The sequence below is a fragment of the Biomphalaria glabrata genome, chromosome 11, assembly GCF_947242115.1.
Source record: "Biomphalaria glabrata chromosome 11, xgBioGlab47.1, whole genome shotgun sequence".
In the NCBI taxonomy this organism is placed as follows: Eukaryota; Metazoa; Mollusca; class Gastropoda; family Planorbidae; genus Biomphalaria; species Biomphalaria glabrata.
In genome coordinates, this window is record NC_074721.1 from 24,951,346 (window position 1) to 24,972,041 (window position 20,696).

Below are 20,696 nucleotides of genomic sequence, written 5' to 3' on the forward strand. Positions count from 1 at the left end.
AAAATAGCATTGCTGTAAGATATGGAGAAGCTATTATAAAGAAAACTTCATTCTTGTCAACACTGCCAACGATATTGATGAACTGTAAGGACAATCAAATATGAAATACTCAAATAAGAGAACTAACTTTGTAGGATATTCATTGAAAACAGAATTCTTTTAATTCAAAGTCACTCTCTTTCCCCAGGCACTATGATTTAAAGCTGTATAACAGACTTTTAAATGATCACGTTCCTATATTAAGCTAATGCTATTAATAAGGCATTGTCTTAAATTACCAAGATTAAGTATTTCACTTGACTATGCAAACCCAATTGTCACCTGCATATTTTGCCACACATAATACAGACAAAGCCATTGTCCGATGAGGTTCTATTTAAATTTTCATTTCATCTGTGCCAGTCTATAGCAAGGGCCTTTCTTTGGATCTCAAATGTTGACTTGTGACTTTCATGAGAGCTCTCCAGCTGTCTTTTTCAGCGGCCAATTAGAGCAAAATGACACCTGATTTAATCAGTTCCAGAGGCACATCTCTAAGCAGTCCTCCCTGAAGCTTGCCAAAAAAGATCACCTTTCGCATGCGTCAATGTGACCATAAAGCCCTATTCTCCTATTCTGGAGATACATTCACATCCACATACAACCCAGGTGAAGGTAGCATTTGGTTTGGTGGCAAAGGCTCACATTTCTTCCACAGCTAAGGTAATATTTTGTTTTGTTGTGCTCTCCATAGCTTTCTTTGTCACTATCTCTCTCCACATATAGCGATCTAGGACTATGTCTTCCCAGAAGTCAACATTGATGTTCACTAAAGTCCTGTTTGATTTTGTCTAGGCATCAAAAGTGAGGGCAACTGAGTTTTCTTGTGCCAGTTGCAAGTTGAACATAGAGGATAACTTTGGGAATTCATTCATCCTCTATACATGACCAAGCCAAAGCAGGCAGCATCACCAGAGAAACTTGAGCAAGCAAGTACCTCAGTGTTGATTTTTGTTTCATGGTGGAACAAGTGTAAGTTATACACTTCCTTCTAAAACCTTTAATAAAATGTATCTTAAATTACATGCAATTTAAAACAAGGTTAAGGTAGATTTTTTTAAATAAATAAAAATAATAATACATTTGCAGCTTACTTTTGTAATATTATTAGGATCAGGCAGAACACATAATCCTGGTGGAGGCTCTGAGTAAATGGCCAAAATATCACTAGACAAGAAAAGTAAAAGAGTTAAATATACAAGTTTCTATGTATTTAGATTTTATTCATAAATAAATACAAATACAAAATATTAATGTGATTACAACTCACAGAACTCAAAGCTGGCAAAGAAGATATCTATTTAAAAGCAAAATGAAATGGATAAATAACAAGGTTTCAAAGATAGTTTGTGTGGAAACACAAACTCAGTATCAGTCCACTCAGCCAGGTAAAAAGGTAGGTCTCAAAATTTTCAGCAAAAATATCAGAAGCTTAGAACTAAAAACTATCAACAACCACAAGCCTATCTCAGAAAATACAAAAATAAGATAAGTGTACATATAGAAAGTTTTGCTAATAATATTATATTGTTAGACAAAGTTATATTAATTTTATCCCTGATGGGGATGTGTGAAGACAGGAGGGAGGGACTAAAAAGTAGAAAGTGTCTTTATCAGAATTTCTATTGAAACTCAATATAACAGAGACTTTAGTTTCAGACTTCTTTTTTTCAGGCTGTTTTATTGGAAGATGCAAAACAAAAAGGCTCATTATGGGCTTTTACTGAAAAGGCCTTACTAGATGTTAATGACTTCTCTGATTTAAGACTAATTTTTTTTCTTACATATATCAACTAGTATTATACTGTATAAATATTTTAAATTTGTTCATGTAGTGTAATTTTCAGAATAAAATCTGAATGATATCAATGGGTGCATCATCATTGTTTTCTATGTACTCATATCAGTAGTATATATAGGGTTTCATAATTGTTGTATTATTGAGTGTATGACCACGAGCTAGACGAAACACCCACCTTGTCAGAGCTCAACAAAGCCATAGACAACATTGCTGCCCGCAAAGCACCCGGATGCGATGGTATCCCCCCCCCCAGATCTTCTAAAACAATGCAAAACTACTCTAATCCAACCTCTACAAGAACTGCTTTGCAAATGTTGGCAAGAAGGTGCTGTGCCACAAGACCTGCGGGATGCTAAAATCATTACACTGTATAAGAACAAAGGTGACAGAAGCGACTGCATCAATTACAGGGGAATCTCCCTCCTAAGTATTGTAGGCAAAGTCTTTGCTCGAGTGATACTTCCCAGGCTACAAAAACTCGCAGAATCACAATGCGGCTTTCGCTCAGGGAGATCCACGATTGACATGATTTTCTCCATCCGCCAACTCCAGGAAAAGTGCAGAGAACAAAGGATGCCTTTGTATATTGCGTTTATTGACCTGACAAAGGCCTTCGATCTAGTTAGCAGAGATGGCCTCTTTAAAATTTTACAGATAATAGGCTGTCCACCCAAGCTACTAAATGTAATCATATCTTTCCACCAAAATATGATGGATACAGTGCAATTCAACGGTGCCAGCTCTGAAAGTTTCAGTATAAACCACGGAGTTACAAGGATGTGTCCTCTTTGGAATACTATTTTCACTGCTAATCCACAACGCGTTTGACAAATCCACCGAAGGCATCTATCTCCATTCCAGATTTGATGGCAAACTCCTAAATATTGACAGACTGAGGGCCAAAAATAAAATCAGAGCCACCCTCGTAAGAGATATGCTATTCGCGGATGACGCAGAGGTAGTGGCACACACGCAAGAGGAACTTCAGTCACTAATGTCCCGCTTCTCTCAGGCCTGTAAAGAATATGGCTTGACTATTAGCAAGAAGAAAACAAATGTTATGGGACCACCTGCTACAGCACCACCCTCCATCCTCATAGACGATAACAAGCTGGACGCCGTAAACGAATTCTGCTATCTGGGATCCACAATTAAAGATGACCTGTCTCTAGAAGAGGAGATAAAAAAAACGCATAGGGAAGGCTGCCTCGACCTTCGCTAGACTCAGGCCAAGAGTTTGGGAAAACCACAAGCTAACTACGGTGACCAAAATGGAAGTCTAAAAGGCATGCGTTATGAGTACACTGCTGTATGGCAGTGAATCATGGACCATCTACGCAAAGCAAGAGAGAAAACTGAACTCATTCCATTTGAGATGTCTCCGTAGGATCTTGAATGTCACATGGAAAGAAAAAGTGTGCAATACTGAGATCCTTGCGCGATCAGGCATTCCCAGCATCTTTACAGCCCTCAGACAACGCCGTTTGCGCTGGCTTGGACATGTTCGCTGGATGGAGGACAAGCGCATCCCGAAAGTCATTCTCTATGGACAACTCGCGACTGGCACAAGAAAAACTGGTCGCCCCCACCTCCGTTACATAGATGTAATAAAACGTGACCTCAAATCAGTGAACATCAAGACTGACAATTGGGAAGACATAGCTCTAGACCGCAACCGCAAACTAGTGACAGTCTAGTCTAGTTTTAGTGTTAGACTTAGACTTTAATTAAGGCTTTAGATCTACTAATCATCTACTAATACTACTAATAATAACTAATAGTAATATTCTATATAGTTAATTATACACGTAAATATATTGATCTAGAACTAGATCTAGTCTAGGACGTCTAGGTCCATATTTTGAATTTAATAAACCATTTCATTTGATTTAATTGTCATTGTAAATTAGCTTTCAATTTAGATTTAGACATAAATTAGGCATTGTAAACCTTAAACTAGATTTAGACTAGACCCCTTTAAAAACTAAAATCAACAACAGTCATCATGAAATTGCCCTGGCTATTTATCCTAATAATTACTAAATACATACTAGCTGAACACAGAACCAGATCTACCTTAGTCAACACTAAACTTAAAAAAGAAACAACAGTCATAATCAATCATCACACTTTAGATCAAAGCAACTTAAAAAATAACCTAACATACACATCCATAACACTAAAGAAGATTACCCATCACAAATGGAAGTTCTCAATCAGACACAGCAGAAATAAATACCTATCACTGTTAATATTAATAGCAGGAGATGTAGAGTCAAATCCAGGGCCTAGATCTAAAGATAGATGCAACATCTGCAAAAAAGTATGCACCATGAAACAGAAAGCCATTCATTGTGACACCTGCGATGAATGGTACCATGCATCATGTCTCCATATGAATACACCTGTGTATTATGCCTTAGGCAACAAAGATGCATCATGGCACTGTGTACCGTGTGGGTTACCTCAGTTTACATCAGGACTGTTTGATTCCTTTGATGCAGACACTTCTAACCCATACAACATCCTAAACACCATCCCAAACCAAACTCACCAACAACTAGCCAGATCCACTCCTGTTAAACCTAAATCTACTAAAATTAATACAACAGCCTCACTAAACAAACCTACTAAAGAAGTAACACCAAAATACCTTAAAACCTTAGTAATAAATTTTCAAAGCATTAGGAACAAAACAGCAGACTTAGAAATTTTATTAGAATGTGAGAAACCAGACATAATTGCAGGCACAGAAACTTGGCTACATCCTGTAATTTATAATGCAGAAATTTTCAATAGTAATTATGAAATTTTTAGAAAAGATAGGGCTGATAATCATGGAGGAGTTCTTTTAGCAATAAAAAACACACACTCTTATAGCAGTAGAAATTACCTTACCTAACTCAAAAAATATAGAATCAACATTTTGTAAAATTAATACCACCTCAACATCCCTAATAATAGGCAGCATTTACAGACCACCAAATTCTAGTTTAGAATACATGTAGGAACTATGTAATCAGATTACGACACTTAAAGAGACAAATAAAAATGCAGTTTTTTGGATTATGGGTGATTTCAACCTACCTGATATAAATTGGAAAACACTAACCATAGATAAACACCAAAACCTTAAGGACATAAATGAGCTTTTCATAGAAACTTTACACAACCTAAGTTTAGATCAAATCATTAAAAAGCCAACTAGATTAAACAACACATTAGATCTCTTCTTAACCAACAGACCTGGATTAGTAGTTGATTATGAAATTATCCCTGGTCTATCAGACCATGAGATCATAAAAATACACAGTCAGATAAAAGCAGTAGCCAATACAAAACCCAAAAGAAAAATCTTACTCTGGAATAAATGTAACCTAACACAACTACACCAAGCTGCACTAAACTTTCAACAAACATTCTTATTAGAAAAAGACATTAACCAACCAGTCGATGACCTCTGGAATTTCATTAAAAACCATCTTAAAAGCATTATAGAAAATCATATACCAACTAAATACACATCAAACAAAATAAATAAATGCTGGTTTAATAATAGACTAAAGAAGCTTTGTAAACAGAAGGAAAACCTCTATAGAAAATTTAAAGAAACTAATGCAGAAAGAGTTTACAAAAAGTATATAAAAATTAAACACTTAACCCAAAAAGTAAGCAGACAGCTGCAGAGTGAATACATAAACAATGTAATATCTAAAGACAACAACAAAAACCTATGGTCATACATTAAGTCTAAGAAAATGGAAACAACAGGCGTAGCGCCATTAAAAGGTGAACATAACATAATACATAATGATAATGAAACTAAAGCAAACATTCTAAACAAATACTTTGCATCAGCATTCTCAGCCCCAGGAGACAAAGACATATTACTGAATTTGAACCAAGTAGACAACATAGAAGATATAGTAGTACAAGAAAATGGAATTCAAAAACTATTAGCCAACACCAAACCAAATAAAGCTTCTGGACCTGATGGTATTCCAGCTAGATTACTCAAAGAACTAAGTAATGAGCTAGCCCCAGTGTTCAAAATACTCTTTCAGGCTTCACTTAACCAGGGCAGAGTACCAAAGGACTGGAAAGAAGCTAATGTCACCCCCCTATTTAAAAAAGGAGAAAAATCTGACCCAGGAAACTACAGACCAGTATCACTTACCAGCATCACATGTAAAATCCTAGAACACATAATATGTAGCAACATCATAAACCACTTAGACAAACATAATGTCCTCACACCATACCAACATGGCTTTAGGAAATATAGATCATGTGAAACACAACTAATAGGACTAATTGATGATTTTTCAAAAGGTTTAGATAATAGTGAACAAATAGATGCTATCTTACTAGATTTTTCTAAGGCTTTTGACAAAGTTCACCACCATAGTTTGCTTAAAAAATTAAAATATTCCGGCATTAATGGTCCACTGCATCAGTGGATTAAAGACTTTCTGATAGGGAGAGAACAAACTGTAATAATAAATGGCTCTAAATCAACACCGATAACAGTAAACTCAGGTGTACCTCAAGGAACAGTCTTGGGTCCACTACTATTTTTAATTTACATAAATGATTTACCAAATTGCATTACTTCAGGAACAAAAGTCAGATTATTTGCAGATGATTGCATAATATATAGAACAATAAAAACAACACAAGACACAGATATTTTACAAAGAGAATTAGATGAATTACAGAAATGGGAATCAAATTGGAGCATGTCTTTCCACCCAGAAAAATGTCAGTTGTTAAGAGTAACAAAAAAACTAAAACAAATTAATTCCACTTATCTTATTCATGGCGAACCAGTAACACAGACTAAAAACGCAAAATACCTAGGTGTTATAATAAATGAAAAACTGTCATGGAATCCACATATTGATGAAACTACAAAAAAATCAAACAAAGCATTAGGATTTATTAAAAGAAATTTCTATAAATCAAATAAGAACATAAAACTAAAATGTTATTTAACCTTGGTTAGGCCAATAATAGAATATGCATCCTCTGTTTGGGACCCCTCAACTCAAGAAAACATTAAGAAACTAGAACAGACACAAAATAGAGCAGTGCGATTCATAACAAACGAATATTCACATTTGACTAGAGTAACACCTTTAGTAAAATCACTAAATTTAGAAAGCCTTCAGGACAAAAGGCTCAAAAGTAAAGTAGCAATAATACATAAAACACTGAACCATAATCTTCAAATACAAAAACAAAATTTAATAAAATACTCTGAAAGACACAAAGATAAAGGCACAATCCTCGTCCCATATGCTAGGACAAATTTGTACAAATACTCCTTCTTCCCTAGTGCTATTAGAGCATGGAATGGGTTGCCTGAGCTAGCCAGGAAAACCAGTGACTTGGCAGAATTTAAGTCATTGGTTAATATGCATGACTAAATGCATGACGCGTAGGACGTAATCATCTTCTTTTTTGAAGTAACGTCTGTATTATATAAGATAAGATAACAGATGGAGAGAGACAGTGACCAAGAAAGCTATGGACAGTGAAAGTACATGGGTCTCAGCGCAGGAAGAAAAACGTACAATCCAAAAAACGGTCAGCTCCTCTACCACGGAAGCAAAAGCCACCTTAACCTGCGCTATCTGTGGACGGGAGTGTCTCTCCAAAATAGGGCTCCACAGCCACATGAGGAAGTGTGCTCTGAGATGAACCATAGTCGTTCTACGACTGAAGGAGGCCAATGATGATGATGACCACATGTGAAAGAAGTTCTCAAAAGAATTTAGTTAATAAGAGTTAACAAACTAGGAACTAATCTCAACTAATTATCACCAAATGATCTTCAAGTTAATGTAGGTGCCTTGTTGAGACAATCAATTTTTAACTCTCTTGGAAGCTCCAAAATATTGCATGTTGATTTACTAAAGGCTTATATAGAGAGACTTCACTTGCAAGCATGCAAAGTGCCTAGATGTTGGTAAGTTCACAAACTCAGATATCAAGCAAGAGCTCATCAACAAACTAGACAGTGAAATTAAAATCCTGCACATGAACAAGGATGTGGAAAACAGCTGGAATAAACTAAAGGATTCTGTGTACTCTTTGGCCAGTAGCGTCTTCTGTCAGCCAAAACACATGCACCAAGATTGGTTTGACGAAAACAATGTGTAAATTGAACAGCTTATAACACACAAATAACATTGCTTTAAGGCCTTTCTGTGTAATCCAGCTTGCCCCCAAAACCAGAGAACACTACACTAATGCCAAAGGAGAGGTCTGAGACTCATGAAGGAGTCATGGTTTAACAAAAAAGCAGAAGAAATCCAGTCCTATGCTGACAGTAAAAATGCAAAAATGTTTTTCAATTCAATCAAAGCTTTTTATGGTCCTCAGCAAAATATCTGATCCCCCATATTCAGTGCTGATGGAAACAAACTTCTCACAGACGAGGATATATACTTGTTCGCTGGGCTGAACACTTCAGTACCGTCCTTAACTTCCATCAAGCCATTGCACGCCTGGAACAAGTCCCAATAAACCATTCACTTGCTGACCCTCCCCGGCTCAATGAAGTAATGAATGCAATATCCAACCTCTCAACTGGTAAGGTAACTAGACTCCATTCCTGCTGAAATATACTCACTCACCAGTTCAGAGGTGACAGCTAAACTAACAGAAATCTACCAGATAATATGGGAACAAAGAAACTACCACAAGAGTTCAAAGACGCCTCCATCATTCACCTCTACAAGAGAAAGGGAAATAGAAAGTTATGCGATAACCATCGTGGCATATCCCTTCTATGCATTGCTGGCAAGATTCTGGCTAGGGTGCTAGTAAACAGACTACAACTTCATCAAGAAACTGGCCTACTTCCGGAGAGTCAATTCGGCTTCAGGCAGGGTAGAGGCACTGTTGACATGATCTTTGCAGTCCGCCAACTCCAAGAGAAATGTAGAGCAAACTTCAAATCTCTATACTGCATTCATAGATTTGACTAAAGCTTTTGATAATGGCAGTCGTGAAGTAAAAAAGTAAATTTTCCCTTTCAGACCTTGTGGTCTATAGGGCAGATGATGTAAAGGTCATCTGTTTCTGTTACCTATGGTTAACTAGGGTGTCATGTGGCCAGCACAACGACCAACCGCCTTTACTTTTCCCTAACTAATGTCAGGTACCCAATAGAGCTGGGTGGACTCAGAGGCGCCCGAAGATCCCGAAATTAAAAATCCCAGTCTTCACCAGGATTTGAACCCCGCTCCCCGGTTCGGAAGCCAAGCGCTTTACAGCTCAGCCACCGCGCCTCCAGTCGTGAAGGCCTTTGGCAAATCATGTCCAAATTCGGCTGCCAGGATCAATTCATAACAATAATGAGCCAATTCCATGATGACATGCAAGCAAGAGTCCAAAACAAACCTTTTCCTGTCTCAAGTGGCGTAAAGAAGGGCTGTGAGCATAATTTTCACCGCCATGCTGAAAGATGCCTTTGCACAGAAAGCATTAGAGTTGGTATACGATATCAAACTGATGCAAGTTTATTCAACGCTCAAAGACTAAAGACAAGGACCAAAGTAAACTACGACAGCATCAGAGACCTGCTATTTGCAGATGACTGCCCTAAATGCCGCAAACGATGAAGACCTTTAAAAGAGCCTTCCCTCTTCGATACGCCTGCCAAAATTTTGGCCTAAAAAAATGTAAATAAGTCAGAAGTGCTGCACCAACCTCCTCAAAATAAATATGTAAACGAACCAGACATTCTCATAGATGGCCAGAAATTAACAAACGTCAAAACGTTTGTCTATCTGGGAAGCAGTATATCAGCACACGTCAGCCTAGATGATGAGGTAAACTTCCGTGTTGCTCGTGCCAGGGCTGCTTTTGGCAGACTTCAAGGACAAGTGTGGCAATGGAGAGGACTCAGCTTATCCACAAAACTGAAAGTCTACAGTGCTGTAGCTCTCCCATCACTCTTATATGCATCGAGTCTTGGATCCTATAGTCCCGCCACACCAAAAAGTTAAACTCCTTCTATCTACACTGTCTAAGGAGTATCCATAAGGTGCGTTGGTCCGACTACATACCAGGCACAGAAATCTTAAAGCTGTCGAACATGAACAGTATCAGTGCAACAGTAAAAAGGTTCCAACTTTGATGGGCGGGACATGCTAGTCAGCATGCTAGACAATCGCGTTCCCAAACGACTTCTGTACGGGGAGTTGTGTGCAGGAGAGCGCTCCCAGGGAGGTCAATACAAGCGCTATAAAGACATTCTCAAGAGTTCCTTCGAGGAATGCGATATCGACATTCACGGCTGGGAAGCACTAGCTCTCGATCGCTCCTCATAGCATGAAGCTGTGAGTCTGGAAGTCTCAAGATATGAAGCAAGAAGAGTGGCCAGGGTGAAAGAGCACCGAACCAACAAAAAACTGAGAGAAGAAGCAGGCATATCTGCAACTGATCAAATCTACCCATGCAACTTATGCGGCCGACTTTTTAAAGCGAGGAATGGAATTCTTCAAGTCCAAAAAGTGTCAGAGACAAGAAGTGTTGTGAAAGAGCACACTAAGAATGAAAGGAAACATATTGGGGAGTTGGGGGGGGGGGACAACTTAGAAAACATAATGGGGGGGGGGGGGGGTAGATGCAACTGATCTTGAAAAGGAGGGGCCTGAGAGACTTTTGTAAGGTGGACCAAAGAATATGTTTGTTTACATAATCAATTGAAATTATAAATCCCTATATCCTTTTTGTACAAACAAGCCAGATTAAAATGAATGAAGCTCCGAGACCTGCCCTCAGGTTCATTTATAGAACATTTATAGAAAAGTGAGCAATCTTAAGTTGTGAGTGATACAAAGATAGATGTAGATATAGATGTACAGTTTAACAATCAAGACCTAATTAGGGTAAAAATGGAAGGGAACATATAAATGAGACTTACTGATCAATATGCCGTTCATAGACTAAAGCAATGAATAGAAAAGCATTCTGTGGTATTTTACATCTCCAGAGATGATGTTTTCCTTTTGCAACTTATTGTGTGACTAAAGGAGCCAATCCTTAATACACAGCTGCGGTCACAGGTTGGGCATATATAATCACCAGGCGCCGTTGTACTTTCACCATTCTTTCTACTTCTGTTGTGTATGGCATCTGCAATCCGGCACCCTTCCTTTTGTGCTCACTATCCATGTAGATCTATCCAGTGCCACTTTTTCCCATCTGCTAGTATTGATTTTAAAGAGCCTCATGTCGCGTTTGCATACATCCGTATACTGTAAAAGTGGACGACCAGCGGCTCTCCTGCCTTCTGTTAGATCACCATACTGAATGTCTTGTGGAAGTAAGCTTTCTGACATTCTATGAACGTGGCCATGCCAGCCAATGCGTCTGCTGCTGATAACACAGTGGATGTCCTGGCACCCTGCTTTTCGCAGCACTTCCTAATTGGTTATTTTATCTTGCGACCTTATTTAAAGATCCGCCTTAAGCATCAAAGGTGGAAAATATTTACCTTTTGTTTCCTGTCATTATTGTATAGCTTTCCTACAGACTTTTAAATTTGTTTTCAATTGAAGTGGTTTTGTTATTCATTGGTGCTAGTCTCCATGTTTTTATTTGAGTTAATTTATGTTTCATCGTATTTGATTAATTTAAATGGAATATTACATCGAAGTATCCAAATAAAATAAAAATTAAATCAGCTGCATTTTTACTTTGTAAGCTAATAAATGTAATCATACAATAGCATTTTTAGGCTCTATAAAAAGTTAATCGTCAAACATAATAATAAATGCTGGTTTAATACCAAACAGATGAAAAAAAAATATTAAGAAAATGAAAGAAACTAGAACAGACAGAGTGTATACAAATTATTTTAAAAAATCAAACATTTACCGAAAATCCAGCAGAGCAAATATATAGACAATTTCAACAAGAAAGGTAACAAAATAATCTTTATTAAATCTAAGAAAATGGAAACAACTGGAACAGCCCCCCATTAAAGAAGACAATTAGGGTTAATAAAGCGATCATCAATTCTTACTTTTTAATGCGCCTGATACAAGAAGGTGATGGTGGACTTGTAACTTCTGTATCAGTTGGATCATCAGGATCCCATTTGGCACTTAAAAAGTCTGGTACAGCACCAATATTCACTGCTGCTTCACTTCCACTTTCTAAAAGCTCTAAGCTGCTCAGATTATTTTCTGAATTATTAGAATTTTCTGTTTGTAGGGAGTTGCTTGAATTTATTTGTGTTTTTCCATCTACACCTGAAATAGCTTTGTCAGACATCTTATGATCTAGAATGAATAAATTTAGAAATGAAATAAAGTAGAGGTATGAAATGTTTTCAAAAACATTGTTTGTATTGATTAAGTATGTGGATACTTTTATTGACCACCATACTATTGTATAATGCCAATAGTTAAAAACAAATCGAAATAACCTTTTAGGAAATATGGAATACAGGTATATGACTCACTTATACTAGCAGACATCTCTTTTACACAGCTAGTCACTATTAATATTTTTGGAAAGCTTCTATCAACTCACACCATCTGTCTGGTATAGAGTTTGAGCATGTTATTTCTCTCACTTCCCATTCTCAAATCAAGTTAAAACTTTACACAATTATTCTTTGTCCCTAAAAAAAAATATGAATCAATAAATAAATTAACAAGTAACTAATTAATTAGTGGTAATTAATTAATTTTGTTTAATATTGATAAAGGGAAATAAATATTACAGCATTGAAATATGTGGCTGTAAATGTGCAATTCTTTTCCATATATATATATATATATATATATATATATATATATATATATATATATATATATATATATATATATATATTAACGTTAAGTTCCTTTTTAATTTTGATTTTCCTTTTGCACACCCTCTCCATCCTACACTTGTTTGGCCTGTCAGTTCTGGTAGCACTAATGGATTGAAAAAACAACATTGCTCTGCCTGCTTTCATCAAACAAGACAATATAGATAACAGTAACAGTTTTCACTACCAAGACCAATTATATGTTTTCTTATGGTTCCAAGTTCTTTCCCTTGGCAAAAAAAATCTTTTTTTTTTAAATAAAAAATATCTAAGATACTAAATTCTTTTTAAAAATTTACACTTTCTACTAAAATGTTTGTTCAATCTTTAAAAAATAAAATACATAAGTAACATTTATAATATAATTAATCAGTGTCAATAATTGTGTCTTACAAAAATTTTTTTTAAAAAAGCATAACCTAGAAAAGGAATTGGAAAAAAATCTTGTTTTTAAGAAAAAGATTTTAATCATGTAGTGGCGCTTGTAATGAGAAAATTTAGCATAGTAAGCAGCAGCACATAGTACTGTATCAATCATGTAAGAAAAATGCTGCACTATTTTTTTTCAGGGTAAAAACATAAGCCTAAGCACTATGATCTTGTTTGTGTTTTTTGTTTATTAATTTAATAAATTTCTAATACAGATGATCTTTTGTAGTAAAGTACATGTTAGGATAGCTATTCTTGCCTAAATATCTGAATCCTCTATATTCTCTCTATATAAATCTAGATCTATATAGCAGGTCTAGATCTAGGCATTTAACTTCATTCAATGTACCAAGCTCACTCCAAACATTTGCTCATTTATTCTCTATAAAAAAACAAAAAAAAAACAAAAAAATATAATATCATTTCATTAACATTGATGTCCAAAACTGGCTGTCAGAAATAAATTTTGGTAAGAAAATTGTAATTTAATAAAAACACCCTATTAATTTTTTTTTTTGTATGGAATCAAACAACTTGGCTTATGAATCAAATAAATCAGCTCCAAAAACAGAATAAATATTGCCGGGCTCATTAGCATAGACTAAGCCAATCAAAAAATCTAGCCTTAACCCTAGGAAGAGGTAAAGTTAGTGATGGGAACTAACTAACTTTTAAAAGTTAAACTAAAACTAGTTTCAACTAAAATAAAGTAGTTAAACTAAAAGTTTATCATGAATTTCAAAATATAGTGGTGGGGGTGTTCAGCTAGACCTTTAGAGATATAATCATCCGACTGCATACCTACGGTTCGATCTTATTCTTTTAACATTGTAGAAATATTTATCCATAATAAATCAGTAATAAGAAATATGCTTCTTACATAAACGTTAATGCACAATAAAATAAAATGTAGAAATATTTATCCATAATAAATCAGTAATAAGGAATATGCTTCTTACATAAACGTTAATGCACAATAAAATAAAAAAAAATATGTCTAAATAAATATGTTTGCTTGTATTTTTGCCCTGAATGGTACTCTTTTTTTTTAAATTATATTAATAAAACTTATTATATAAAGGAAAACCAGTAAAGTTTAGAATCTCATTACAAAACATAGATTTAGAATTTCAAATTTAGATCTAGTAACCAAAGAAATAGAAATGAAATCGTTGGAGTTTTAAGAAACATTTGACATGTATAACTATTTTATAGTGTAAAATACATGCTTGACTAACCATGCTGATGTGCTATATTCTTGTCTGACCACTAAAAATACAACTAACACTATTGCATAACCGTTAAACGCGCAAGGGAAAAAAAAACAGAGTGGTCTTGTTATTATGGACTGCACACTCAGTAGGCATACACTATAGGCCAGGCATGTCAAACACGGCGTTTGGGGGCTGCATGCGGCCCACAACAACTTTGCAAGCTGCCCGCTTAGCCACCTAAAAAATTTTCAAAACAATGTTAAACTATTACGCTGGGAAATAAAACATTACAAGCTACTTTAATTGAAAATTGAAAAATAGTATTTGTTAAACTGAACAACGAGAGTGAGTCTGCCAAGAAAGCCAGCTACATATTGTCAAACTCAATTGCCAGCAAATAGCTAATCATTTAGTGAATGTGATTTTATGAAGGAGTGTGTCGTTAAAGCTGCGGAATTAATTTGTCCAGAAAAGGCGAAAGCATTCAAAGAAATAGCGTTAACTAGAAACACTGTGGCAGATAGAATAAATGACATGTCAGTAAGCTTGCGTGAACAATTAAAGAACAAAATAGTTGATTTGGAATTATTTTCATTGGCTCTCGATGAGTCGACCGATGTAACGGGTGTAGCACAATTGGCTATATTCATAAGGGCCTTTGAAAGGAATTTTGAGATACATTAGAAACTACTTGAGCTCTGTTCTATGCATAACGCCACAACAAGCAAGGATGTTTTTGAGAAATTACAGGAGGTGATATTGCAGTACAATTTATCTTTGTAAAGCTAGCTAGTCTAACAACGGATGGCGTACCAATCATGAAATGAAATGGTTTTGATGCAAAGCTACTTGTGAAAAAGAGAGAGGCTGATGTTAATTTTAAAATCTGCTCATTTTCACCAAGAAACATTCTGCGCAAAGCAATTACAGTTCCAGCATGTCATAAGACCGTTTTCAGTCGCTCTCAATTTTATTTGTGCCCGTGGTTTAAATCATCACCAATTTTCAATGTTTCTGGATGACATTGGACATGAATTTGATTGTGTTCCCTTCTACACAGAATTCCACTGGCTCTCCTGTCATGAAGTATTGAAGAGATTTTTTGCACTGAGGAAATTGTGTTTCTGAACATGAAAGGTGAACCTGTTAAACATTTCCAAACTGACGAATGGCTTCAGGATTTGGCATTTGCAGTTGTACTCACTGGTCACCTGAAAAACTTCAAAGTAAAGACAAAATTGTCACAACTGCGTGTGATCATGTGAAGTGCTTTCAAGCAAAATTACGACTGTGGATAAACCAAATATGAAGAGAAAATCTTGTTCACTTCTCAACGTGTCAAGAACTAAAAAAATTAAATAAATAGATTAAATATATCCTATACATGGAATCGTTAGTAGATGCTTTCAATAACAGTTTTCGTGACTTCGTTTCATACGAGCAAAAAGTTTCATTGTTTGTATTTCCATTCTCATTTGCTTCTGAAAATGCTGCTGGTAATGTGCAACTAGAGCTGATAGAGTAGCAGTCAGATCTTATGTTGAAATCAAAGTATATAGAAGTGGCTGTGCCAAAATTTTACAGTTATTTATGTGAAAGGTACGTTGAATTGCGGAAATTTGCAGCCAGAATTCTAGCTATATTTGCAAGCACTGATCTCTGTGAGCAGGTTCTTTTCGTTTCCATAATGAAAGCTACAAGAACATCTCACCGTTCGAGATTATCTGATCAAAATTTGTCATGATGTGATGAAAGTGTCAGTGGCAAACAAACTTCAACCAGACAATTAATAAACTTGTATTCCAGAAAAGATGTCAAGCATCAGGAGAAAGAAAATTATGCGAAATCATAGTAATTTTAAATTAAATTAGTACTACAAATTTAGCATAGGAACAGGTATGCTATTAATTATTGTATTCTATTGTATTGTTTCTATTTTACATAAAACTAGTAGGCTGTTTTGCAACAGATGTTTTGCTGTGGCCCCTCAGGTCATAGTAAGTGTTTATGTGGCCCATACACCTTAATGAGTTTGACATGCCTGCTATAGGCCTACAAATGTATGTCTATCTGGTCAGGTTGTTAAAATCAGTCAGACACACTGTCTATTTACAGGGAGGTGTGTAGCTATTTTAGTGTAAAGATATATCTACGAACATGCTTAACTAGCCATGCCAGTGTGTTATTTTCTTGTCTGACCACTCCACATTAAGCAAATTAAACACTATTGCATAACGGATAATGAAAAAAATGCAGGGTAGTCTTGTATCATTGACTACACATGTACAGTACACATGTGTATGTCTAGCTGACCAGGTTGTAGTGATGGGCAACTATTTAGTCAGTCTGCATTTTAAGAGGGTAAAGTAAGATACTGGTAGAATTTATGGGAGTAAATATTTGCAACTGAAAGTAGCAGTATTATAAAATGTAAAAAAATTTTTGCCAAAAAAAGGGTGTACTTGATATTCCTGCAGTTAAAAAATTATTGTTTGCCGCAAATGAATTGGTTAAAACCACTAAATATTGAACTCGCTTTTGAATCAGATTCCCACTATAAACAAAAATTAAACACCACCACGTGGCTCAAAAAAAAATTCGGAACAACCCCATTCATAATATTGCATAGAAGCTTTTGGCAAAAAATATTTTACAACATTTTATAATGATACTGCTACTTTGAATTGCTAATATATACTCCCATAACTTCTACCAGCATCTTACTTTACCCTCTTCAAATACAGACTGACTTTATTATAAATAGTTGTTATCTGCATCATTTTTTTGATAATCAAAGTTATTGATATCACATGACCAGAAAACAGGGATGTGCATTTCAACTCTGACCACTTGTTGAAAAGTTGTACAAATTTTAATTAAACTTTCTAGTTAGTAACTAAAAAAAATAATTAAACTACAATTTTAACTAAACTTTTTTCTTTAGATAAACAATGGCATTTATTAATTTTTTTTTAGTAGAACTAAAAGTTTCCAACTTTTTAGTTAACTTTTGCTCATCATTAGGTAAAGTCATCTGGGTAACATCTTTATAGGAAAAACAACAACCTGACTTAGACATTTGAAATTTTTTTTTCTTACATAAAAAGACAACTAAATGGAAGGAAATTGGGTCAGAATCATTGGAAAATGGACAAGCACATTATAGTTTCATATTAAAGGGAAACTCCGATGTTTTTTTCAAATTTGAGTTATTGACATATTTAAATTCTGCGTAAAAAGTTGTTATAGTAAACATTTATCACTTTTTATTTAAATTCTTAGAAACATTTATATTTAATAAATTAGACAGTAGATTCTTGACATCGCAAAAAAAAATGGAGTTCTATGAGATTTAGTTTTTAGGTTAGGCAAACGTCACTTCCCTCAACAATACTAAAAGGGAAACTAGATTTAACCAATCATATCGCTTCTTACTTACAGTAGCTTTCAGGCTCTTAGGCTTAGTGACGGCCTAGTCCATTTATACATATATATATATACCAAAAAGCAGTAGGATAACCAACTCGTGAAAAAAAGTAACATTTTCATCTAAGCCTCTCCCTGTCTCAAGAAGTAAATATATCGTGTGTCTCACTGATTCTAACAAACTGGTAAGTGTAAGGCTAGTCTAGACTATGTGTAGTCAGTCATGACAAGACAACCAAGCGATAGTGTTTGTTGCGTGTTGAGTGGTCAGGCGAGAAAATACACACTGCCGTGGTTAGTCAAGCATATAAATCTACTTTTAACACGCATTTTTTTCGTTGCTTACAAGACTAAGATATATTTCTTTTACGAGAATGTAAACTTTACTGTATGGTTTTCCGTTATTCAGTAAGTCAATAGATTAAATTAATAGATTTGTGTGACGTCACATAGAAATCTGGTGAAAATCTGACCGTTTTGGATGCGCAGATAAATTACACCAGAAAAACATTAATTACTAGAATCTAAGTTATTATTGCAAATAAAAAAAAATAATAATATATTCATTATCTGTAAATCCAAACACATATTATATCAAAAATTGTCAAAACCATCAGAGTTTCCCTTTAAATATCAAAATAAAGATTTAATGACCACAAAAACAGATAGTCCGAATTCATGTAATGTCCGGATTAAATAAACTACTCTATATTATATAGTCTAGTATATACTCTATTTCGTAATAATAGTAATATTGCACTTATTACTATAGTAGTTTATTTAATTCGGACATTCGCTGATTTTTGTGGTCATTAAATAATTCTTTTAATATTTATTATAAAACTAGCGCGCTGTATAATGTGCTTGTCCATTTTCCAATGATTCTGACCCAATTTCCTTCCATTTAGCTGCCTTTTTATGTAAGAAAAACGAATTTCAAATTTGTTAGTCAGGTTGTTGTTTTTTCCTATGTTACCCGGATAACTTTACCTCTTCCAAGGGTTAAGACTATATTTTTTGATTGGCTAAGTCTATACTAATGAGCCCGGCAATATTTATTCTGCTTTTGAAGTTGATTTATTTGATTCATAAGTAAAGTTGTCTGATTTCATACAAAAAAAATTAATAGGGTGTCCGAATTAAATTACGATGTTCTTACCAAAATTTATTTTGGACAGCCAGTTTGTTGTTATTTTTTTTTAATAGAGAATAAATGGGCAAATGTTTGGAGTGAGCTTGGTACATTGAATGAAGTTAAATGCCTAGATTCTAGATCTAGACCTACTAGATAGATCTAGACCTAGATTTATAGAGAGAGAATATAGAGGATTCAGCTATTTAGGCAAGAATGGCTATCCTAATTGTACTATACTACAATATATCATCTGTATTAGAAATTTATTAAATTAATAAACAAAAAACACAAACATTCAACACACATCTAATCATGCAAACATAAAATAAGTCTAAAAGTCGGTATAGAAGTCACTATCCCAGTGACCTAATTTAGGTAGAAAAAGTGTGTTCATATTTTTACTTTTTGTGTTCGTATTTATGCATAATACTAAAACATCTTAACGTGAGGGGCTATGCCTGGGGATCTTAAAATTTAGTTTATGTTAATAAAGTAATAAAGTCATAAAGAATTAAAATCTGAGTTTATTGATGCCTAAATATAGAGACTGTCGGAAATAAATTATGGAGTCCAGAATCAAATAATGTGGGTCAAATTTGTCCAAATTAAATGAAAACACACGGCCTCTTTGACCTCTTAAATATAATAACAAATATAATTTTATATTCTAGGTTAGGAGTACAAAATATAAGTAGTCATCCTTATTCTCCCTAAAATAATGCGCTGTCAAAGTCAAAGTTTCAAATTTGGGCCTATCTATAGTCTATAGTCCTATAGTCTATAGACTATAGATAGAGATAGGTGTCCGAATAGCATAAACTACTCTATATTACTAGTAACTAGTAAACTAATACCCTAGATGCCTAGATTGAATCAGACAGTGAGTATGAGTTATTCAATAATTCATGATTAGTCAGACTCATTGAACTCATTCACATTAAATTTTAAAAAATCATTCATCTAGATAAATGATAAGTCGATAATCATAAATAGATCTAGTATCATCTAGATCTAAAAATTTCGTAATTTACCACTTTATAGATCTAGATCAAAGTAGATTCTAATTCACTGTATATAATTTATATAGATCTAGAATAGATCTACTCTAGATAGGGAGAGTCTATGTTAGATGTAGATCTAGATCTAGATATAATATTATTATCATTGCATTTTTGTTTGTTTTGATTAGCGTTTGAACTTCCGCTCATTACTGAGACAAGATTCGGGGTCCGCAACCTGTGACTCACATGCGGCTCTTTGGATGTGAAGCTGCGGCTCATTAGTTCCATACGCAAATATTATTTATTTATCGAAACATTTTTTAAAATAGTTCTGAATTGTTCAACGAGGATTAGGCAGCATTACTTCCCCCATTACACACGTCGTCACTGTCGTCAGTCCATCGGAAGCTCTTGAATGACGCCGTCGTCGGGTGTTTCTATGTAGGTTTTAATTCGAAGCAAGACGAAACGCATCTTCACCAAGTGCTTTGTCTGCGACGTATAGTTTGTTGTTTCAAGTAAATGAGTTAGAAGCGAATGATCTTCTCAAAGCTAGAAGCAATCTACAACTAGGCCTAATGCTAATCTGGCAAGATTTGCGGCCATTAGAAATAGCACAAAAAGGCAAACCATTTTCAGATGGTGAGTATATGTCAAGGACTGCTTCCTATAATACGTGCGTCTGAAGAACTTTTTCGTGATTTAAGACAACTTAAAAAAAAAAAGCGACAACAGCAAGTCTCAGATGCCTGAACACGTTTTCTTGTGTTATTATTATTATCATTACAATCAATTTTGTTTGAAATTTAACAAG

The 20,696-nt window shown here is 34.9% G+C and overlaps 1 protein-coding gene across 3 annotated transcripts in view; it reads right to left on the reverse strand.

Moving 5' to 3' along the window:
- Nucleotides 1–20,240, reverse strand: part of LOC106070903 (ubiquitin-conjugating enzyme E2 Z-like) — a 32,659-nt gene extending 12,419 nt beyond the window's left edge. Inside the window, exons 1-3 of one of the 3 annotated variants that reach the window (XM_013230897.2) lie at nucleotides 20,129–20,240; nucleotides 11,883–12,141; nucleotides 1,134–1,206 (exon numbers count right to left, since the gene is read on the reverse strand). In XM_013230897.2, the coding sequence (XP_013086351.2) occupies nucleotides 1,134–1,206; nucleotides 11,883–12,133 (324 nt within the window). In that variant the 5' untranslated portion in view covers nucleotides 12,134–12,141; nucleotides 20,129–20,240. Of the gene's footprint in view, nucleotides 1–1,133; nucleotides 1,207–11,882; nucleotides 12,142–19,735; nucleotides 19,842–19,912; nucleotides 20,086–20,128 lie in introns of those variants that run through there. The other 2 variants (XM_056004144.1, XM_056004145.1) reach the window with 2 other exon arrangements.
- Between the last annotated feature and the right edge of the window lie 456 nt (nucleotides 20,241–20,696).